The 24,010-nt window shown below is 44.3% G+C and overlaps 1 protein-coding gene across 3 annotated transcripts in view; it reads left to right on the top strand.

Moving 5' to 3' along the window:
* Positions 1–4,541: 4,541 nt before the first annotated feature.
* The window catches only part of GRHL3 (grainyhead like transcription factor 3), a 69,276-nt gene continuing 49,807 nt past the window's right edge, over positions 4,542–24,010 (top strand). The window contains exon 1 of one of the 3 annotated variants that reach the window (XM_060258090.1): positions 4,542–4,757. In XM_060258090.1, coding sequence (XP_060114073.1) covers positions 4,741–4,757 — 17 coding nt within the window. In that variant the 5' untranslated portion in view covers positions 4,542–4,740. The remainder of the gene's footprint in view (positions 4,758–24,010) is intronic. The other 2 variants (XM_060258093.1, XM_060258092.1) reach the window with 2 other exon arrangements.

Here is a 24,010-nt window from a genome sequence, read left to right as displayed (position 1 = left end):
TATCTGGCCCCATCACACCTTGGCAAATAGAAGGGGAAGACATGGAAGTAGTGACAGACTTCGTATTTCTGGGATCCAAGATCACTGCAGATGGTGACTGTAGCCATGAAATCAAAAGACGTTTGCTCCTTGGGAGGACAGCTATGGTGAACTTGGGCAGTATAATAAAAAGTAGAAACATCACCCTGCCAACAAAAGTCCATATAATCAAAGCGATGGTATTCCCAGTAGTAATGTATGGCTATGAGAGCTGGACCATAAGGAAGGCCAAGCGCAGAAGAATAGATGCTTTTGAGCTGTGGTGCTGGAGAAGACTCTTGAGAGTCCCTTGGACTGCAAGAAGATCAAATCAGTCAGTCCTAAGGGAAATCAACCCAGACTGTGCACTGGAAGGTCAGATGCTGAAGCTGAAGCTCAAATACTTTGGTCACCAAATGAGAAGGGAGCACTCCCTGGAGAAGATCCTGATGCTAGGAAAGACAGAAGGTGAAGAAGGGGATGGCAAAAGATGAGATGGCTGGACAGTGTTACTGATGTAACAAACACGAATTTGAGCAGACTTCGAAGGATGGTGGAAGACAGGAGGGCCTGGCATAACTTTGTCCATATGGTCGCAAAGAGTCGGAATAGACTGTGCAACTGAACAACAACGAAATACGGGAGCACATACAGCCAAGGCTGCAGGAACTGCACTGGCTGCCAATAGTATTCCGGATTCGCTACAGGGTGCTGGTTATTACCTTTAAAGCCCTATATGGCCGAGGACTTGTCTACCTCTAGGGACCGTCTCTCCCCACATGTTCCCCAGAGGGTACTTAGATCTGGGACACAGAACTTATTCTCGATCCCCAGGCCGAGGGAGGTGAGACTGAAGTCTACCAGAGAGAAAGCCTTCTCAATTGCGGCCCCCTACTGGTGGAACCAACTTTCAGAAGAAGTAAGGGCCTTGCGGGGCCTTGCTCAGTTCCACAAGGCCTGTAAAACGGTACTATTTCGACTAGCCTTCAGCTGAATTATAGTACAAGAGCATGCCCAACATTGCTGAATATATTGAAATAAAAATTCATACTAGCACCAAAACTGTTTTAATTGTTTTAAATTATTTAACTGCTTTTATCAATTGTCAGAACGCCACTGTTTATTCATTGTCTATTGTTTAGTCTTGACTGTTGTGAGCCGCCCGGAGCCTGCTTCGGCGAGGAGGATGGGATATAAATCCAAGGAATAAATAAATAAATAAATAAATATAGCTGGGAAAATGATGTGCTCCACCTGACTAAAATCTGCAGTGAATCCCCTATGGTGAAGGATACAACCCAGCCAAATTTCAGAAAAATCTGATGGAAGATTATATAACAGTCGCATGAGTTCCTCAGTTCCCAAATGGGCAGTTCCTGAATCCAGTCATGACTGTGTGGTGGGCTTGGAGAAGGAGCGTCAGCCTCTCCCCCACCCACCCACACACTAGAACCTTTTCAAGTCAAGAAACGAGGCGTGGGATGGGGGGGCTAAATTCTCTTCTCCACATCCATCACAATCATCATCGGAAGCAGGCGCCACCCCATAATATGGAAATTGGCCCTGGATAAGGATATGACTGCCCAATAGATTTGCCATTTCTGGGTTGAGATTTTGGAGGTGGGGCCTTGGGAGGGAGGGATTTGAGGAGATGAGGGCCCTAATCAGGTTATAACGCCATAGAATCCACCCTCCAAGGCAGCCATCTTCTCCAGGGGGATTTTGTTGTCTGGAGAACACCTGCAATTCTGGGAGATCTCTAGGCCCTGCCTGAAGATTGGCAACCCTATTCCGGCCCTCTTTCCTTTTGGGATCCTCCTTGGTAGAAACTGTCCATCCTATATGGGGTGAATGGGAGATTTTGCCTTCTCTCTATTGTACATTGCTTGACTTTTCCTCCCTAGAAGAGCATTGTGTGTACTGGAAACAGTGGGAACTAAATTTGTCCCCTGCCTTAGTGACTCCAGTTCCTAAGTGGTGGGAAAAACACTTCAGCACCTGGAATCCTTGCAGGTTTATCATGGATGAAGGAGACAGAGGCTGTGTTTTGTTCCTTGGTTTAGTTAGCAGTTGAGGCAAGTGGGTGAGTTAACACAGATTAAACAGCAGAGGAGGAAAAATAAAGGCCGCGAGAGAAAGATGTGAACTTTTTTTTCCTGACAAAAAGGCCTGTTCTAACAAGTCTTTTGGAATCCTTCCGTACCCAGCCAAACTGAGTCACACGCCAAGCCCATCTTTTGCCTGTTCATTACAACGTGGGTGACAGAAACTCTCCAGGAGGATGGGAAGTGCCTGAATTCTCAATGAGTTTTGTTTCTGTTGCATAAATCTTACAGCTCTGTGAGAGCCCACAGCCTGAAATCCCTGTAAGAACGACAGCAGGAATGTACACAGGTCTCCCTAGTGCCCACCGAATGGCAATGGGGTTGTGGAGGGTGAAGTGCCAAAAAGGTACTCCTAAACAGATGAATCCCATAACTGTGTGTTTAGCATTTTCGATGGCACTAATTCAAGCAGAACTTTTTTTTAAATTAAGGGGGATGGGTAGAGTTGCCAACCTCCAGGTGGATCCTGGAGATCTGCTATTACAACAGATCTGCAGACAACAGAAATCAGTTCCCCAGGAGAACATGGCTGCTTTGGAGGGTGGAGTCCATGGCATTGTAACCTGCTGAAGTTCCTCCCCTCCTCAAACCTCGCCCTCCCCAGACTCCACCCCCAAATTATTCCAGGTATTTCCTATCTCCATCCAGAGCTGGGAACCCTAGGGATGGAAGACTTTGTTGCCCAAAAAATACAGTACCTGCTTGCTTTGATTCCTGATCCAGACATAAAAGTTGCTTTAGCTTCTGGTGCTGGATTGTCCTGAACCCACACAGCCTACAGACTCACCCAGAAGATCCACACACCTTCATAAGCCTCAACCACTTTGGGGCACATTAGCACAAAATGCATGCAGCTATCTTTTTACCAAGTCAGACCTTTGCCCCATTTCACTTGGTGTTGCCTACTCAGATTGGCAGCTGTTCTCTGGGAGAAAGGGGCCATTCTGCTGGAACCATCTTTGAAATGGAGATACTAGGGAACAGTTTTAGAAACACATGAAACCACATGCATTCTCAGTGAGCTGCAGACCCCTTCCAATAGCGAATGAAACTGTGTTATGCTGGATCAGAACCACTGGTCCAACTAGCTTGGTGATTTCTGCTCTGACTTGGAGCGACTCCCCAGGATCTCAGGCAGAAAAGGGTCTTTCCTAACACTGGAGATGTTTTTAAACAGAGATCCCAAAGTTACTTCCAAAGATTGAATATTATGTCTTTGGCATACCAAGCAAGGAAAACTGTTTAAATAAATTAAACATGTTGCCATGTGAACAAGAAAAATCAGCCACTGTGTCTTGTTGAAACCAAGCCCACAGCTGATGTGCGTGCAATCAATCAATCAATCAACATTTTATTTATATCCCGCCCTCCCCGCCGAAGCAGGCTCAGGACGGCTAACAACATCAAATACAATAGATTATACAATAAGTATTTAAAATCAGTATCTAGCTTTAGAACAGCAGTGCTCAGAACCTGCCCCAAATCATATTTGCACACCTACAGGTGAGGCAACTTGGACTCAAGAAGAAACCAGGCTCATGTGACAATTCAGGTCTCATTTTTTGTTACTTGTTCCCATTTTTAAACCAGGTCATGAAAAAACAAGGGGAAGAGACTAAAGATAGTATGGGGAATAGCAAGAAGACTCCCCCCCCCCAGGACAATAAAGGTAATTTAGATATTTATACCTTGCTTTTCTCTCCAACAGCAACACAAAACGTACTACATAATTCTTCCTCCCTCCATTTTATCTTCACAACAACAACCTTGTGAGGTAGGTTAGGCTGAGAAAAAGCGATTGACTGGGCCAAAGTCACTCAGTGTACTTCAGTAGCAGAGTGAGGATTCAAACCAGGGGTCTCCCAGATCCAAGCACTACACTCTAAACATGACACCTTTCCAGCTTTCACAGGCAATATTCCAATTACTATGTCAAGTGACCAGTTGTGGTGCAAACCTGTTTTTAAACAGGCATGCAGAATGGAGAATTTCAGTTTTCAGCACTGCATGGGTAAGAAAAGCAGCTAAAATCCCCTTTTGTGCAAAAGTGGCTACATCTGAGCCCTCTTTGCCATGGCCATGCCAGCTGTGTACCATATAGATCACATGATGTACACCGCAAAAGAACTGGACAGCTTGTTCATCGTCAAGAGAAATGAATTTTTCCAAGAAAGGCAAGCAGGCGTTGTGGACAACTTCCCCCCAGCTGTGCCTAAAATCCACAATACTGATAATGAACATGAAACTAATTATTTCGTGAGATAATCCACTCCTTTCTCTTTCTGCCTTGAGGAACATTCCCTGGCGCTTCCCTCCTCCTTCTCCCCAGTTCAGAAAGGGGTATAGCTGTCAGCTCAGCTTCATTGCCCAGTTTGCAAAGGGTTAAAACTGTTGCACCTGCTGAGGTGTACCTGTCTTCTGGCACCTGTCTCTTCCAGCCAATCAGCAGCCAAGCTCAGATTGAACCTGCCTGTCAGCAGAATGCTTGCACACTTAAACCTCTAAGATGAATCAAACCCTTCACTTTGCAGGTGATGTCTCTGTTTAGCAGGCACTAGGAAAGAAACGGCGAAAGGTCTGATTGCTGGTGACGGATTGGAAAACTTTGTGGGGAAACATGTCTAATGAGATTGAGTAAGTCAAACGGCTTTTATTATTCTGTGTAATCCCCAACGTGCATGCCGTGGATTTCAAGCTACCTGTACTTTGTACAAATTTAAAGCAGCCACTTCTCCAGCTGCAGCAGAAAGAAAAAGACCTTTAAAGTTTAGCCTTCTGTTTTGTTGTGTGGAGTGCTTTGATATTCCCCTAAATATTGCAAGCCTTTGGGGCATGCATGCATGCCTGTGGTTTGCTTTAAGGTCTCCTTGGTATGAAGTAAGAAAAATGATCCGGTCTTAAGTTAAAAACTCTTGGAAGCTGCTGTTGATTTTAATGGATGAAGCTTCTAGATTTTGAGAACTGGTAACTGAAAGATATATTTCTCTGATGTTCTAGTTTATGGGTGTTTCTCAATGAAAACCACCCTGGAAATGAATACATGTTAGATGTGATTCTTGTTTAAGGTTATTTATCCGTGGAGTTTTCCCCGGATGTGTTTTTGTTTTGGTTCTTCTTGACACACAAAGAACAGCAGCGGATTTAAGGAATTTGTCAAGGAGTTCTTCAGATCCTTTTATTTTCTGCTGAGAAGGTGCTGTAACCAGAATACTATGCATAAGATCAGTAACTTTCATAGGGTTTTTTTTTTTAAAAAGATTCCAAATATTGTTGAAAATACATGTTTGGGGAGTTTCCAAGATCCAGCAAACCATTGTGAGGCAATTTAGGCTTACTCTGGAGTGGCTCTATTTTCTTCAATACACCTACTCTGGAGCTTGATGGCTTGTGGATTGGAGTGATAGTTTTTGTGCCTAATGACACATCATGGATTACGTAAATCTAGGAAGGTATTTATTGTTGTCCCAGGAGGAAGATCCAAGAATGTTATGACAACTTAAAGACTAACAGAAGTGCAAGCTGTTGTAGACAAAAGCTTATTTCTTGAGATATACATGGAGCATCATACTGACAGATTTCAAGAAACTCATCTTGACTTGGATAATCAGATTGGCTGAAGTTAAAGTGAGATGTTCTGGTAACCTTGAAGTTGTCTTGCCGATAAGTAGCTGGAAAATTCTTGCTGTGCAGAATTGGGCAATGGAAAATAGACCCTTCATTTACAGCCAGGAGAGAAAGAAACAGATGACGAGATTCCAAAGGAGGAGGAGCGGGGTTAGTTGGATGCAGTAATAGAGTCTGATGGCATCTTGAGAACAAGCACATTTGTTGTGGCAGAATCTTTTGAACACACAAAGCTACCTTCTACTTGAGTCAGACAGTTAACTGGTCTAGCAAAGTCCATCCTGTCTACTCTGACTGTCAGGTGGAGGTCTTTCACATCACCTCCTGCCTGGTTTTTTTTTAAATCTGGAGATGCTGGGGATTGAACCTAAAACTTTTTGTGGGTATGGCACCGAGCCACAGCCCTTTCCCTCAGCTCACTTTCTCTAGCCCACAAAAGTTAATCTTTAGAGAGCCAACAGACTCTTTATCGTTTTTATGTGTACTGAATGTGTAGTATTAAAATGTGTTTGTGGCATTCTGGAAGGTTGTGAGTGCAAAATTTATTCTGCTCCTCTGATATATTTGGCAGTTGAGACTTTTCCAGATGTGAATTTCTGCACTTAAAGGAGGTGGAGCTATGGAGTCTAGAATCAGGTCCTTGTGCTTTGTTCAGTGACACTACGGAGTTCTTGAGCAAGTGCAAAGCATTTTCAAATAAAGGGGCATTTGGATACAGTGTACACAGTTGTTCTAGATGACCCAAAGACTAACTTCTCATATTGGACCAACACTTTGTGCATATAATAAGCTTTTCAACTTAAGAGTCTTTGAAGATGGAAAGACAGCATATAAATGCCTAAATCAGCAAGTTTGTAAGCCACTTTGAAACTCCTTCGAGTAGAGAAAAGCGAGTTATAAAAACCAACTCTTCTTCTAGTTAAAGGTGATTCTCTGAATGGGGATTCTTTGAAAGTGTGTATAACCAGCCTATGGTAGTGAGAAAAGCAGGCTTGGTTCTGTAGACAGTGGCCAAACTCAGCACTTCAAATACAGTACAGAAGGGGGAAAAACTCCCTATTTCAGTGCTTGTTATCTGAAGGTTACAAATCCAGATTCCCATTTCATCTTTCAAAGGTAATGAAGTTTCCTTTTAGGAACACACATTTTTCTATGTTGGTCCTTTTTAAATAAGTCCAGCATGATGAGTGCCGGACAGACGAGGGTCTGGAAGACTCACCTCTGTACTCTGTCACTGGAGCTTACTGGGTGACTTTGGGTTAGCCACTGTCTCTCAGCCTAAACTACCTCACTAGGTTGTTGTGAGGTTAGCATAGAGCAGGGGTCCTCAAACTTTTTAAATAGGGGGCCAGTTCACTGTCCCTCAGACTGTTGGAGGGCCGGACTGCCGTTACTGTACAAGGCCGCGGGCCGTCAGTTCTCCGTCTTCTGCATCTCTCTCCCTTCCCCACACCACATACCCCGGCCTGGGAACTCACCTCACCTCGGTATCACCTCACACTCTGTCTCCGCCGCCTCAGCCCAGTGCCGGAAGTGTGCGTTGCTAACGCGAGTTTAGGTCGAACGTCACTTCCGGTCTGATTTTGCCATAACCCGGCAGGCCGCATAAACGTCCTCAGCGAGCCGCATCTGGCCTGCGGGCCGTAGTTTGAGGACCCTGGCATAGAGGAAGAAAGAATGCTATTGCAAGCCACTATCGAGGAGAATAGAGGGTGTAAAATTAAATTACTGTGCACTATTACCTGTATTTTTACATATAGGTTGCCAACTTTTCTTACTAGCCTTGTCCCTATGTCTTTAACAGCGGCCTGTTTTAAGTAACATTTTGCAGGGAGGCAAAAATCATGAGAACAATCTCCCTTTCCTTAGTTGCCATGTGTATTGTGGGGGGCAACTGTTCATTTCACTCACAGGGCAAGGTTGGGGATGGGAAATGCGGCAATGTATGCTGAAGGATGTCCAGTTTGTTTTGATTTAATTAACACCCTTCCCCTTTTACAGTGTTTTTCAATCAGTGATGCCACAGAGTATGATCAATATGTCTTATTTCAGAGTATCACCATTTGTAATCCTCGTGATGTTTCATGAGGATTTTTTCCAGTTGCTCAAAATGTTTCCCAAGCATCATCTTAGTCATTTTGGAGCACAATGTGAAAACGATTATGCCACAGTGATTATCTGCGTACAACTAGTGCTTGCTGGATTGAGGTTGTAAGTGCAACCCTTTTCTTACTTTCTCGTGCTGTTTTCAGACATGCCTTGATCCAGTGTGACCATGTATGACTCCTTGGGAGCAATCCCAAGCAGATGTACTTGGCAGTAAGCCCTATTTTATTCAATGGGGTGCCAACAAGAATTTGTAGGATTATAGCCCTTGGCTTGGATAGATATTGCCTGTGATTGCTGCACACTTTTTGAGTGCTTACATTGTTGAATGTATTTGAATGTATCTCCAGTTTTGATTCTGTATAGGGCCAACCCTCCCCCCTCCTGTGTAGGTGCTAAACTAGCATAGCAAAGTTATTTTCTTGCAAATCGCCTTGGACACATTTGGACAAGATTGGTGCATAGAAATGTCCCTCATGACCTTCTGTCCCTCATGACCTTCTGAGTCCACTGTTCAAACTTATTATAAGAACATAAGAGAAGCCATGTTGGGTCAGGCCAATGGCCCATCCAGTCCAACACTCTGTGTCACACAGTGGCCAAAATACACACACACACACACACACACACTGTGGCTAATAGCCACTGATGGACCTCTGCTCCATATTTTTATCTAACCCCCTCTTCAAGCTGTCTATGCTTGTAGCCGCCACCACCTCCTGTGGCAGTGAATTCCACACTAATCACCCTTTGGGTGAAGAAGTAGTTCCTTTTATCTGTTTTAACCTGACTGCTCAGCAATTTCATCGAATGCCCACGAGTTCTTGTATTGTGAGAAAGGGAGAAAAATACTTCTTTCTCTACTTTCTCCATCCCATGCATTATCTTGTAAACCTCTATCATGTCACCCCGCAGTCGACGTTTCTCCAAGCTAAAGAGCCCCAAGCGTTTCAACCTTTCTTCATAGGGAAAGTGTTCCAACCCTTTAATAATTCTAGTTGCCCTTTTCTGGACTTTTCCCAATGCTATAATATCCTTTTTGAGGTGCAGTGACCAGAATTGCACACAGTACTCCAAATGAGACTGCACCATCAATTTATACAGGGGCATTATGATACTGGCTGATTTGTTCTCAGTTCCCTTCCTAATAATTCCCAGCATGGTGTTGGCCTTTTTTAATTGCAATCGCACACTGTCTTGACATTATCACATCCATATCTGCCAGTTAAGGAGATCTGTGCATTTGATCAAGTGGGATCTCGTCTATGAAATTTCCGTGAACCTTTAAGGTCTTTATCTTTCCACAAGATGCCTTTTTTAGATATCTTATTTAGATATTAATATCCTGCACTTATCCCCAATGGTGCATCTTACAACATTCTTATTCTATTCTCCATTTTATTCTTGTAAAAACATCCCTGGAAGGGAGGAGGTTTGGCTGACACAGAGTGCCTGGCCAAGATTTGATCCCATATGCCTTATTTTTCTTAGTTAGAAGAAAAATTACTACCATGGAAGCAGCTGTGGATTCTAGTGTGGCAGAGTGGCTGAGACCAAGATCTCCATGGCAGAATTGTAAGGTTGTATGCAAGTCGTATACTTGCTCATATAGATAAACCGCTCTTATTATCCTTTTAAATATGCAATTGATGTACCTGGTGCTTTACAAAACAATGTAAAAGAGGCAATTTTCCTACCATGAAGCCATCCATCAATGGCCATCCATCAATGGCTTTTGCTGTTTGTTTTTCCTTATGAAGTTTTTGAACAATAAGAGTTGAACTTTCTTTTTGTTTGAACTAGCAGAGGTTTCATGCAAACTGCTGTGTGTGTGAGTGTGTGCTCGCACATCTTCTGTTGTGGTTCTGTGTCTGTTTCTTTGTTTTAAAAGACTAAATTCAGAGCAAGGAGACAGTGTAAGTCCATTCTATTGCAACTGCTTGCCTTTTGTACAAACCTACTTGCTTATACCCCTACCTTCAAAGGAACTTCGGAGAGCTGACGACTGGGCTTCTCCTTTTGTAATGCTAATTTTACTGATGGCTCATTTAAAGAAAAACACACATGTCCTTCTTTCTCTGATCTGTACTGATGGGAACTTGTTTGTGTTTCACCTCTGGCTCCAGGCCTTCAGCAAAATGAATGCCTTTTTCTATCACTTCAAACCTCATGGCTATAGCTTTGTATATGTAAGCAAGCTTTTTAGGATGATCAATGAGCCAGCTGATGGGTCTTCGACCTAGAGGCTCTGCAATCACTGCAGATGCGGAGACCTCAAATGCTGACAGAAAGCAACAGATTTCTCAGGAGAGTCACATCCCCTCAAGAGAAGATGGAAGAGAGGAGATTAAAGAGGAGAGATGTGAAAAAATCGTTCTGGAATCTTGTTTGCAATTGCTGGATAGGCCTAGGTGACTGTTTTTCATGCAGATGAGAAGAAAAGCTTCAATACAGATGAATCCATTCCCCGAAATGGCTGCTCACTGGGGCATGCATGTTATTGTTCCAGTTGTCCTGAGGTAGCTTGGTTGGAGCTATATCATCATTTGTTTATTAAAATAATTACATCCTGCATTTCTCTAAGGATTCGAGGCAGTTCACCAGGTTGCCTGCTGGCATTTAAAAAAAAAACCCTCACAATAAAAGAATGCAGTATAAATCATATCTTAAAAAGAATGGTTTGACATTACTGATTCAATGAGCTTGATCGGCATCTTGAAATGAAACTCATTAATGCCCCCCCTCCCCTAACTAAATGTGCTCTGAAATAAAATGTATATCTTAAAAAAAAAATAGGTGACTGTAGCGCTTGACCTCCTTTGGCAAAGTGTACCACAGTCTTGGTCTGGTGACTGAAAAGGCCATGGGCTGAGCAGAAGAGGCAGGCATAGGTCTATGGGAAAGCACTGTAAGCCAGTGTGCAGTCTCAGATTCGCAGTCTTAGGTTGTGAAGGCTTTAATCGTCACTGGTGTTTTACAGCACATTAGATACAAGTGGATGGTCTGTATGGGTTCTTCTCTGTACTATCCTGACAAGTCGTGAGGAAAATTTTATCTCTCCCCTGGTCTCCCTTAATCAAGCCTAAAAGTGTATTAAATTCCTCTCTGCTTAGCTGATGAGTGCAGAAAACCACAAACGGTTTACCCATTTACGACTACAGCTATGTTCCAGCTACATTAATTTCATCAGGAACGTTTTCTTCCTCTCTCTTTGACATTTTCCTTAGCAAAACACTGTGGTTCATATTTTGCTTTCTATGGTAGGGAGTTTTGGGAGGCAGGGCTTGCGTAAAAATTTGCTATGCTTCCTTGTGTACTAAAATTTACCTTTTCCAGATTTCAGCCTCCTCCTCCAGGTCTCCAGAATTTAAATCCATGATTGGTACTAGAGACATTTTAAGTACAGAAATGCAAACAGTAAGAGTACCATTTATGGTATACAAAACTGTCATATCATGTGCCCTAGTCAGTGAGATTTATTTCTAGCGATTACTTTACAATGGGATCAACTATTGCAGAATAAATTAATGCAGCAGGCAGAGAAGAATCTTTAGAAACATGCATTAGAACTGGGCCATCCAAATAAGGATGGGGTGTATGTACTGTGTCCCTAGTGGTTCGAGGGCATTTGTACACCCATCTAAATTATCTGCATTTATTCTCTCTCAGTAAAAGACAAATCAATTCCAGTTCAAAGTTCACTGGGGGGGGGGAGTTGAAGTTTCTCTTATCCAGCATCTAAGAGTCTCTAGACTAGATTTTGTTGAAGAAGAATTTATAAACTGAAAGTAAAAAATAGCAGGCTCTGGGACCCTCTCCCCTTCAATGACTTCCTTCTCTGTTATTTGAAAAGGGGGACATAAAGCAGTTGGAGAGCACAAAAACTAGTCAAGCTCCTGTATTCTGTGTTAAAAAGGTTTATCCAACGGAAAGAGGTGGGTGTTTGGGGTTGGTGGAGAAACCTGGCAATTAGAGTCAAAACATAATTTTAAGTAGGGTTGCCAATCTCCAGGTGGGGGCAGGGGATCCCCCGGTTTGGAGGCCCTCCCCCCGCTTCAGGGTTGTCAGAAAGCGGGCGGAGGGGAGGGAAATGTCTGCTGGGAACTCTATTATTCCCTATGGAGATTTATTCCCATAGAAAATCATGGAGAATTGATCTGCGGGGCTCTGGGGGGGGGCTGTTTTGGGGGGTAGAGGCACCAAATTTTCAGTATAGTATCTAGTGCCTCTCCCCAAAATACCCCCCCCCCAAGTTTCAAAAAGTTTGGACCAGGGGGTCCAATTCTATGAGCCCCAAAAGAAGGTATCCCTATCCATTATTTCCTATGGAAGGAAGGAATTGAAAAGGTGTGCCGTCCCTTTCATGATGGCCAGAACTCCCTTTGGAGTTCAATTATGCTTGTCACAGCCTCTATCTTGGCTCCACCCCTAATGTCTCCTGGCTCCACCCCCAAAGTCCCCAGATATTTCTTGAATTGGACTTGGCAACCCTAATTTTAAGAGACATCCCTTGCTAAAAGGACTGTGTGAATGTGCATATATGATCATATCTGCAAAGTTGAACTGTGTAGATGAGCAAGCTCAAAATGTGTGTGTCGCAGGCAGAAGAGTAGTTGGTTTAGAAATTTAAAATCAATGTACATGATGTGAAGGGCCAGTTTTTTGGATCCCTCCAACTAGTACATTTGTGCATTGTGCATGCCAGCAAACACTTCTGGGTAGGTGGAGTCTTTGCCTATGTAGGATCATTCACCAGTGATTTGATTGGGAGCCTAGATTTGGGTCTGCAAGCAGGCCCAGGGCAGTAACTATCCCAAATAAATCCATCTCTGGTTTTGTGTTGAATCAAGAGTGACTTGTAGTGCAGAATGAAATTGCTGGCAGTTTGATGTATAGATTGTGAGCTTAATATCTTCAAGATGCCTGCCTACATCAACCTGCAGAAGCTCCAGGCTCTAACGCTTTCCTTAGTGAGGGCACTGTAAACGGATATTTAGAAATGGCAGGTGGAAAGGATAGGTGGGACCAAGCTGTGTTTTGCAAGTGCATTTATCATCCACATGAAAGGATGGTTCACACACGTGTGTTGTTCATCTCTTGAGCAGGGTTATCAACAGGCCTGCAGAAGGATGATCTATCCCTTTAATAAAGGCTGAACAGTATGTTAATTAGCAGGTGATGTTATTTACTTCCATGCTGTGAAAAGACAGTGTGGTTTGTGGTTAGAGTACCAGACTAGGGTCTGGGAGAACCAAGTTCAAATCCCCATACTACTCACCCTGACTCACCTCACAAGTTTGCTGTGAGGAAAAATGGGGAAGGGAAAACCATATGAGCTTCTTGGACAAAAGGAGGAATAGAAATTTAGTAGAGAGGATATATGTGGGAAACAATGCTTTCCCCTGCCATGCACATACATGAAAAACTGCTTGAAAATTTAAAATAGCAAGACTTCAAGCTTCTAAGCTTGAATTTAATACCTCCAACGAGGTTTTTTTCCAAGAGGGGAATATTCAAAAAGATTATCCTTGCATGACTTGTACAGTCTATTCTTCCCCTCCTTCACTGCTAAGTATAACAAGACCAGCTATATTTTCCCCTTTGGCATACATTCACTGGCCACTGATAAAGTCTATAGGAGGTCATGAAAAATCATCCACATGAACACAGGGGTCATTTTATAGAAAAAGAGGTGCTGGAGCTCATTAGCACAACTCATTTGCATATGCCAGACCCCCCCTGACATCACCAGAAGGTGTACTAATTTATATCAGCTCAGCATCTACCTTAAAATGCTTCTTGAATTGTCATAATAGAACTTTACTCCCATCATACTTCTGAAATTACATTCTGTGTAGCTACAGTGGCATGATGATGATTTCCGTCTGTTGACTTTATACGTTTTGGATATTTCCCCCCCTTTTTGTGGGGAAAAATATAAGAAAGTTGTCAGATCTAAGAGTTCAGCAAAATTCTCACAGGGGGTTTGAACAATGGAGCCCAGAAGCAAGTATTGGGGGTGGGGGGTGGGGAGAGAAAGAAAGAGCACAATAAAATTTAGAGGTTCTGGAGCTCTGCTCCTGCCCAAAATGAGGCTTGCACACACATTTGGTAGGGTATGAGAACAAGATCTGGCTGTTTGTTATAGTTCACTTTCAGAGGCAAACCTGTGAGATGCCTGGCATCTAGAGATGCCAGGCCACTATCCAGCATCCTTGTAAGCTTTCTGGGTAGGCAGTGGACATAAATGACATCTAGTAGGGTTGCCAAGTCCAATTCAAGAAATATCTGGGGACTTTGGGGGTGGAGCCAGGAGACATCAGGGCGGAGCCAGGAACAAGGATGTGACAAGCATAATTGAACTCTGGCCATCACATTTAAAGGGACAGCACACCTTTTTAAATGTCTTCCTTCCATAGGAAATAATGAAGGATAGAAGCACCTTCTTTTGGGGCTCATAGAATGGGACCCCCTGGTCCAATCGTTTTGAAACTTGGGAGATACTTTGGGGAGAGTCACTAGATACTATACTGAAAATTTGGTGCCTCTACCTCAAAAAACAGCTCCCCCAGAGCCCCCGAAACCTCCAGATCAATTCCCCATTATACCCTATGAGAATCAATCTCCACATAGAGAATAATGCTCAGCAGACGTGAGAGGATGCAAGGACTACAAGTCCCAGCATGCACCTCGCGAAGAGAGGCCAGACTGGAGCGTATAGCAGGCCGGCGGTGGGCGGGTCTTTGTGACCCGGAGGAAGGGAGAAGCCTGAACCCAGGCAGGGGAAGTGACACAGCGCCGTTCCACCCTCCCCCACTCCCGCTTCCAGATTTTTAGGGAGCGGGGGATTAGGCTGCTAATCCAGGGGTCCCCCGGCAGGGCGGGGGGGTTGGGAAGCCTAGACATCTAGTGGCGTCACACCTGCCCCCAAACCCTTGTGTGACATAAGCGTGTCAGCCTGTCCTCAAAAACTCCATGGTACTTATTGTGGAGTTTCTGGGGATTAGCAGAGCATTGTCCTGACATGCTTAATCACATCCAGGTTTTTGAGTAGGTGTCATGCCTAGCAGCCTGGGCCTTTTCACCTCCCACTCAGCACGGCAAGGGCTGTTTAGAGGCCCAAACCACTCAGAGGCCTCCCACTATAAGCAGACAAATGGCATCCCGCTTGTGTCATGAAATGCTAGATTTGAGTCAAGTAGCAGTTTAGAGACAAACAAGTTTTTTTTTAAATATAAGCTTTTGAGAGTCAAATATCCATGCCTGTGTCATGAAATGGCTTCTAGGTGTGAGCAGCAGCCCAGGACCAGAGAGTTGGATTGAGACATGTGGAGGCCCTAAATTATGTCAAGTTTTGAAAGCCCCACAAACGTTACCCAAAAAATGGCAGTTTAGACATGTTTTTTTTTATAAAATTAGAAACCCCTCCGTAATCTGAGGCCCTACTCTCTTAGCTTCTTTTACTTGTGCATAAATCCTGCTCTGCAAAACAAAGATGTGTCTAGAGATCTGAACTTCCTTCCACCATATTCGGTATGCTGGGAGGAAAACAAGGTGGAGATCAACCTCCTTACATGCGACCCCTCCAAAAAAGGACCAACCTGTAACATGTTGAGCCCTGTCCATTAACCAGGTGTGCGTCACGATGGCAGCAGCAGGCAGCTCCGAAAGAGTTAACCAAGAACTGCTCCTTGCTGTGGTTTGTGGTCGAAACCATGATTGCCAGGAGCAAATTTTTGTCGTGCAACAAGGCGTGCTATTAAAATGTCGAGTTATACTTTTTTTTTGGGGGGGGGGGGATGAAAAGGTTAAAGCCTTTTATTAAATCCCATGAATGCTTGTCACCCTGGCAGCAAGGAATCTGTTTCCGGGCCAATTGCCTTTTCCTGTGTGTTTTTTTCCTTTCTTTTAAAACACACTCACATATATATTGGGGAGGGGAAGGGGGGGGTTGAAAGCAAGTCTTGCAAACAGTACCTGTTTCTCATTAATTGGACAGGTTGGAAGTATGTAGTGAACTTGCACTTAAAGCCATATTTTCCTCTTACCAACTAAACCAAGGGCAGATGTGTTCTCTCAATTGGTGGTTATATTTAGAGGATAGTGCCTCAGTAGTCCAGTGGCCATTTCCTAGAGGATCAACTGGCACTTCTTGGTTGGTGGGATTCATGCAAAGAATGCTGGATTAGGTGAACCATATTATAATCCTGAAAAACTCTGTTTTGATTTTGAAGGAGGAATGCATGCTGCAGATCAACAAACACAGACACATTATTCCTTGAGTGCTGACTTTGCTTTGCAAATGTCAAACCTAGGCTTCCCAATCCCCAGGTCCCAGAGGGGGATCCCCCGGTTTTATAGGCTTCCCCCCTCCCCCAGCCAGCTGGCCGGCGGGGGAAGCCCCGCCCCCAGAGCCATCATGCACCTCCATGAACGATTCCCATAGGGAATGATGGGGAATTGATCCGCAGGTATCGGGGGCTCGGGGGGGGGCTGTTTTTTGAGATAGAGGCACCAAATTTTCCGTATAGCATCTAGTGCCTTTCCCCAAAATACCCCCCAAGTTTCAAAAAGATTGAACCAAGGGGTCCAATTCTATGAGCCCCCAAAGAAGGTGCCCCTATCCTTCATTATTTCCTATGGAAGGAAGGCATTTAAAAAGGTGTGCAGTCCCTTTAAATGTGAGTTCCTTTGGAGTTCATTGATGCTTGTCACACCCTTGTTCCTGGCTCCACCCCCAAAGTCTCCTGGCTCCACCCCCAAAGTCCCCAGATATTTCTTGAATTGGACTTGGCAACCCTAGTCAAACCTGCTGGTGGGTCAGGGGGATTCTAATACAGGGGTCTGAAATATTTCCAGAGCAGTGGCCTGTTTGTACCCCTAGGTAGCAGTGTAGCACTCATTCACTGAGTTACAAGCATGAAACAGGAAGTAGTAACATGGCATCAGAGTCACATGATGGGAAGAAGTTGCCTTCTGCCTTTGCTTGAAAAGTCATCCTGTCCACTGGCTGTTCTGGTGCTCAGTCTGTGTCAAAGGAGAAGCAATTGGCATAGAAGCCTTGTTATACTTGTATGCAGGCTTAAATTTTCCGTGTGGAAACTGGATTTGGATTGCATAATGTGCAGAGACTTCAGAGCCAGCTTGATCTGACCTAGTGAGAATCGTCTGTGTAGAACTCCTGTCACTTAATTAGCTTGTGTTGAACGGAACAGCTTTTCTCAACAGATGTGGGGCTATGGGAGAAAATGCCTCTGCCAAATTTCTCCCTTCTATTATTTCACCATCCAGAATTTGGTTTGAAGAAGAAATGTTCCCCTGCTCTCTTGTTCTTTATAGGACAGGGTATATCCAGATTTCCAACGTGAGGAGAGAGCATAATTAGACGATTGTGGAATAAAGGAGAGTTGTTCCATTTTGACTGCCCCTGTTGCATTGCTGGTTGAACACCTGCTGTAGCCCGTATGCTGGAGCTCCAAATATACACAGTTTTTTGCTCTTGTGGTATTCTGGATTCTTTGCACTTCCTTACCAGCCTGAGAATTGGTGGTTGAATAAATCACAATTCCTTCTACGCTGTTCAGGCTTCATTTCACAGCTCACCCCAAACAGCACCAGCTGATCCTCTGGGAAATGGCTAGTGGACTACTGGGTAGCCATTTGCCCAACACGACCTTCAATTTAGAGAAATGGGGGAAAGAACAAATGGGAAGCAAGGAAAGAAGCAGGGCTGACCTTTGAGTGTGACCGAAACCAGCCCTGCAGAGTGGGAAAATTCCTCTCTCTATCCCACTGTGCTTTTAGAGGCCAGTGACCCGATTCGCTTTGCTTGATATTCATAAAGAGAGTATAGAGCAGGATGGTGCTCTGCGCCTCTGTTTTCTTCCTGGTTGGAATCAGTACCTTCTGTTTCTTCTGCCCCACGGGCGTTTTTACTGTTTCAACTAGTTGCCTGTTAAAGACAGCGTCCTTTGTGTTGTACTGAATTTTTTTTGATGCTTTTTAAAACAGCTGTGACTTTAAATGTAGAAGGTGAACTTTGCGATGGGACAGACCCCTTAATGGAACAGAAGGGTTTTTTGTGTGCACTGTACAGAGGTGTGTTGGTATTTTATTTTATTTTTTGCCTGAGGTAAGAAGTTAGGCTGTGTGTGATTTTTAAGTTTATGTAAACAGTCATGGATTATATGTACAGCCAGGCAAATGAGAGTGTCTCTGTTTTTAGCTTTGATCTGGAATGATATCACTGGAGTTGAATATAAGGAGGGCAAAAAAAAGATTAAAAGAGTCTGAGGAAGAAGAGGCTGCATATTCATATGCATTTGTGTAGAAGCAGGAGTGTGTGGGGGAGAACAGGTTATCGTCCCATTTGACTACCTCGTTGTCTTGTCCTTCATTTACTGTAGGTTAGATCACTGCACAAACAGTGGCGCGTTCCCCCAGGGCAAGAAGCCTTTGCATGGATTCTTGTGTCAACAGAAGGCCTCTTGCTTTGGGGAGGGGAGCACTGCTGTTCTTGAAACGGATCAGATCCCTGCCGTTTACCCCTAGCAGGATATTGAAGATGGCCAGGAAGCTCTTGTGAATCCCACTGAAAAGCAAAACCTACGTTGGGTTAGAAATGGACCAGTTGTACTGGAGATCTTTTGGTTAGGGCCAGGAATGGTGGACAATGGCTGAACCAAAACCAGGCCAAATGCTGGTGCTTTGATGTTAGGGTTGCCAATCCCCAGGTGGGGGCAGGGGATCTCCCAGCTTGGAGGCCCTCCCCCCACTTCAGGGTCATCAGAAAGTGGGGGAGGGGAGCCTAATGTCTGCTGGGGACTCCGTTATTCCCTATGGAGATTTATTCCCATAGAAAATCATGGAGAATTGATCCGCGGGTATCTGGGGCTCTGGGGGGGGGGCTGTTTTTTGAGGTAGAGGCACCAAATTTTCAGTATAGCATCTAGTGCCTCTCCCCAAAATATCCCCCAAGTTTGAAAAAGATTGGACCAGGGGGTCCAATTCTATGAGCCCCAAAAGAAGGTGGCCCTACATGATTTCCTATGGAAGGAAGGCATTGAAAAGGTGTGCCGTCCCTTTAAATGTGATGGCCAGAACTCCCTTTGGAGTTCAATTATGCTTGTCACAGCCTTGATCTTGGCTCCACCCCCAAAGTCTCCCGTCTCCACCCCCAAAGTCCCCAGATATTTCATAAATTGGACTTGGCAACCCTATTTGATGTGCTTTGTTTTGTTTTTCTGGATGCAGGGTCCAGCTAGGTTGGAAGTTGCCTGGCCTGTGCTGCCCCCAAGTATCCTGGGCAGCACTGGAGAGCCCCCCTTCTCCAACCATCACAGCACTTCTCCCCCTTCTAGGGTTGCTTGACACCAGTGGGGGATTAGGGTGTAAAGCTGACAGATCCAACTTGGGAAACTCCTGGAGGTCTGAGGACAGAGCCTGAGGAGGATAGGAACTTCAGTGGAGTAAAATGCCATAGAGTCCACTCTCCAAAGCATCCATTTTCTCCAGAGGAACTGATTACTGTAGCCTGGAGATGAATTGTAATCGCAGGGGATCCCCAGGTCCCACCTGAAGGCTGGTATCCCTATCTTCTGCCTTTGAGTGGGTTCATAAGAAATATTGTTTGAGTGACCACAAAAAAGCTGACCTACCCCAAGATTATGCTGGAGGTATAATGAAAATGACAAGTAAGTCCTTTAAAAAAAAAAAAAGAGGCTGGGTAGTCTAGCCCAGCGTTTGGTTTCCAATAGAGCATAGCCAAAAGCCTCTAAGAAGGCTGCCAGTGCAGACAAGAGCAGTGAACTTTTCCTGCAGGTTGAATTGCACTGAATTGCACTGCCTCTGCATGCTAAGGCTCCCATTGCAATTGCTAACAGCCACTGATAGATCTGTCATCCATGAATTTGTCTAATGCCTTTTCAAAAGCCTTTTCAGCTCATGGCCTTGTGGCATTCGTTGTATAACCTAGATATGTCTTGTGTGCCGAGGCGCTTTGTTTGTCTTAGATCTACTGCCAAATCAATTTCATTGCGTGATTTGGAGTTCTGGTATTAGGAAAAGGGAAGGAAATCCATTCAGTACTTCACAAACTCTCTCAGGTCCGTATCCTGGGAAAGGTCCAAGAACGCTATTAATCTCAGTTTAACCTTCCTCACAGGATTGTTGTGCAGACAAAATGGAAGAGAGGAGAATCATGAAAGCCATTTTGGGTCCCCCCCCCCCCGGGGAGGAAGGTGGGGGTATAAAAGGAGTACTTAAATATGTCAAAAGGAGATCAGAAAGCCCCTAGAAGTACACTTGATGAAAGCGTGAAGGCCAGCCTTGGAAAGATTTATAAAAACTTACCAGCTTGTCAAAAAGAAAGAAAAATGTACTGGACTAGATGCTCATTAGCACTAATGTGGCAGATCTTTAAGACAGCAAAGAACATTCACAAAAAAGTGGGGGGGGGGGGGGCGGAACTTAACCCAAAATGCGTTTTGGCCAATCTGGCCTTCCTTAGTGCTCAAACATATTTATTGCATATTGGATCTAAGTAATACCATAAATGCAAAAATAGGGGTCAATTGAAAATTGTTCTGGAGGAGAAAGGAAGAACAAAATAGTGATTTAATACACATTTATGAATATAATGGAAAGATGTGTTAAAGAGATATCTTGTTACTTATAATAAGTCTCAGTGACTCAAGACAGAGATGAATATGATAGAGGCCTCATTTTAAATAGAACAGGAGATTGGAATAAAAATACAGAGCAACAACCTATTTTTTTTTTAAGTTTACAGAGTCAAGTAGATGCGATAAGTTGATGCTTGGCCTACAATCCAAATGCATTTCTGAGAACACAGATCTAGTCACATATTGGTGAAATGCATGTCACGTGTGTCTAGAAATAAATGCCTAGAATCAGAAGCAGGAGAGCACCATAATTTACCAACCTCCAGCTGGGCCCTGGAATTCTTCCAAAATTATAACAGATTTCCAGGCAACAGAAATAATCTCCCCTGGAGAAAATGGCAGCATTGGAGGGCGGATTCTGTGGCATCACGTGTACCTCTGCAGGTACCACTCCTGAATCTCCAGGAACTTCCTAAACCAGAATTGGCAAGCTTAGAGCGTCTGTAGGAGTTCTGCAGAACAAGTGTGCAATTGGGACCTCGCAAAATGGCAGAGCTTTTGATTGCTTCTACAATGCCATGTTGTACTTGGGCACTTGCAGAAGGTATGCTTCAGGCACATTGACTGTTATGGGCCCATGGCTCAATGGTAGAGCATCTGTTTTCATGTTACACACTGATAGAAATTGAAGGGTGCTTTTTTTTAAGGGGGGGCATTGCTTTAACAAAGGTCACCTTGTCTAAGGCATATGTTACAACAGCAGATTTCCCCCCCCACCCTGTTCTCCATCATCCCTTTCAATCTGACAGCTGCACAAAAGAGGACAGCTTGTAAAAATAGAAAGTTTGTTTTGCCAGAGAGACTGAGCACACACACACACAGTACATAGAGCTCAAGACCAGCATGACCAAGTCTGCAGGATAGGTGGGAGAAGGACTTCTCCACTAAAGATGCTAATACGTGGGGGCAGAGACGAGCAGGTAACTGAGTGTCTTTGCAACTCCATCATTTTGCGGCACCTTAATCTGAGATTCGTTCCCACAACACAATTCAGAGCCTGGCTTTTAGTCACATTTTACAGTTAGAAATTAATGCCAAGAGCTCTTCATCCTGGGCCTCTTGAGGAGTTTTAAAAAAAAAACTATAACCCTCCAGAGATTATTTATTTAAGCATTTATAGGCCACCTTTATGAAAAGTCTGTAAGGCAGCATATGATAAAATCAGACTTAAGAACTGCAGAATCATAAGGAAACAGACTTAATGCAGCCGAGAGTGTCCATAAAACTAATCACAGAATGGAATAACAGTTGGATAAAATAGAAGAGATTCAAATCAAGTAATGAGAAGCCTTGGGGAAATAAAAAGCTTCTTAAAGGAGATTAGGGGGCCTCAGAAATCTTTCTGGGGACGCTATTGTACAGATGGGGATCCACCGCTATAAAAGGCCCTGTTCCCAGTCTCCACCCACTTACTCTCTGAGATCATTTAGGGAAGGTGCAGAAACTATTTTGTTCTGTGAGATTGATGCTAGCCCTGATCTGGAGGGGAGGGCCCCTGGCTCAGTGCTTGGCATGCAGGAGGTCCTAGGTTCGATCTCCAGGATCTCAACTTAAAAGAATATGGCAGCAGGTGATGTGAAAAACCTCTGCCTGATCGCTTGGTGAGCTGCTGCCAGCCTGAGTAGACAATACTGCTTTTGATGGACCAAGGTTCTGATCCAGTGCAAGGCAGCTTCATGTGTGCCAGCCTTGTAGTGCAGCTACTCACGTGTAAGGGATGAGGGGGAGGGGGTTTGGCTGTAGGGGTGCTAATTACCAAGATTGTTGGGGGTGAAGCCTCAAGGCAGAGTCTGTTATGCCTTTAGTTAGTTTAGCTTTTTCGCTGATTGAAATCCTTGCCAAAGCTAAACTTGCTTTGCAATCAGCAATATACTCCTCTAAAACTTCTTAGTTAAATTAAAAGGTCAGAAAGCTGAATTAACTTAAAGCTCCCTTTATGACCACTAATACAAGTTGGCAATCAGTGCTGAATGAGTAGATAGCTTTTTTTAGATGGGAAAGAATAGGGCTTGTTTGCTTTTAGCATACTTTTTGGAACCTAGGGGAAAAAAAATATCTTCAATATTGGAATGCATGACCTTGTTTTATTGGGTGTTTACACTTTTCAGCAGATGTGGAAATTCTAGGTTGCAGTCAGAATCTTATGTCTTATCTCACATGTATCTTCAGATATTGACAAGTATGATTAAAGAATGTGGAGCTGAAGGGCTCTGCCTTATCATACACTGAGGGGGCAGGTAATTTTCTTAACTCTTCTCTGTGTTTGGTCATCCTCATGACTATAGAAACTCTAGTTACAAGGAATATGTCCAGAGAAGGCATGGACAAAAGATTTTTTCAGTGGGTCCTAGGCTTCCCAATCCCCAGGTCCCAGAGGGGGATCCCCCGGTTTTACAGGTTTCCCCCTTCCCCCAGCCAGCTGGCCGACGGGGGAAGCCCCGCCCCCAGAGCCATCATGCACCTCCATGAACAATTCCCTTAGGGAATGATGGGGAATTGATCCGCAGGTATCGAGGGCTCTGGAGGGGGCTGTTTTTTGAGATAGAGGCACCAAATTTTCAGTATAGCATCTAGTGCCTCTCCCCAAAATACCTCCCAAATTTCAAAAAGATTGGACCAGGGGGTCCAATTCTATGAACCCCAAAAGAAGGTGCCCCTATCCTTCATTATTTCCTATGGAAGGAAGGCATTTAAAAAGATGTGCAGTCCTTTTAAATGTGATGGCCAGAACTCCCTTGAAGTTCAATTATGCTTGTCACACCCTTACTTTTGGCTCTGCCCCCAATGTCTCCTGGCTCCACCCCCAAAGTCTCCTGGCTCCACCCCCAAAGTCCCCAGATATTTCTTGAATTGGACTTGGCAACCCTAGTGGGTCCAGTGCCTGCTGGTTGTTGATATTCTTTTGGAAAGTGCTGGCTAGAGTTGCCAGGTCTGACTCAGGAAATATCTGGGGACTGGAGCCAGGAGCAAGGTTGTGACAAGCACAATTGAACTCCGAAGGGAATTCTGGTTATCACATTTAAAGGGATCATGCTCCTTTTAAATGCCTTCCCTCCACTGGAAGTAATGAAGGATGGGGACACCTTCTTTGGGGGCTTATAGAATTGGACCCTCTGGTCCAATCTTTGAAACTTGGGGGGGGGGGGGCGAGGTTTGAGGAGAGGCACCAGATGCTATGCTGAAAATTTGGCGCCTCTACCTCAAAAACAGTACCCCAGAGCTCCAAATATCCACAGATTGATTCTCCATTATGCCCTATGGATATAATAGGGTATAATGGTATTCCCAGTAGACATCCCCCCTCCCCCACTTTCTGACAGCCCTGAAGTGGGGGAGGGCCTCCAAACCAGGGGATCCTCTGCCCCCAACTGGGGATTGGCAACCCTAGTGCTGGTTTAGAATAATAGAATCATAGAGTAGGAAGGGACCTCCAGGGTCATCTAATCCAACACCCTGCACAATGCAGGAACTTCA

The sequence above is a fragment of the Heteronotia binoei genome, chromosome 17 (genome assembly GCF_032191835.1).
Source record: "Heteronotia binoei isolate CCM8104 ecotype False Entrance Well chromosome 17, APGP_CSIRO_Hbin_v1, whole genome shotgun sequence".
Lineage (NCBI taxonomy): Eukaryota > Metazoa > Chordata > Lepidosauria > Squamata > Gekkonidae > Heteronotia > Heteronotia binoei.
This window is presented reverse-complemented; position numbering and strand designations above follow the sequence as displayed.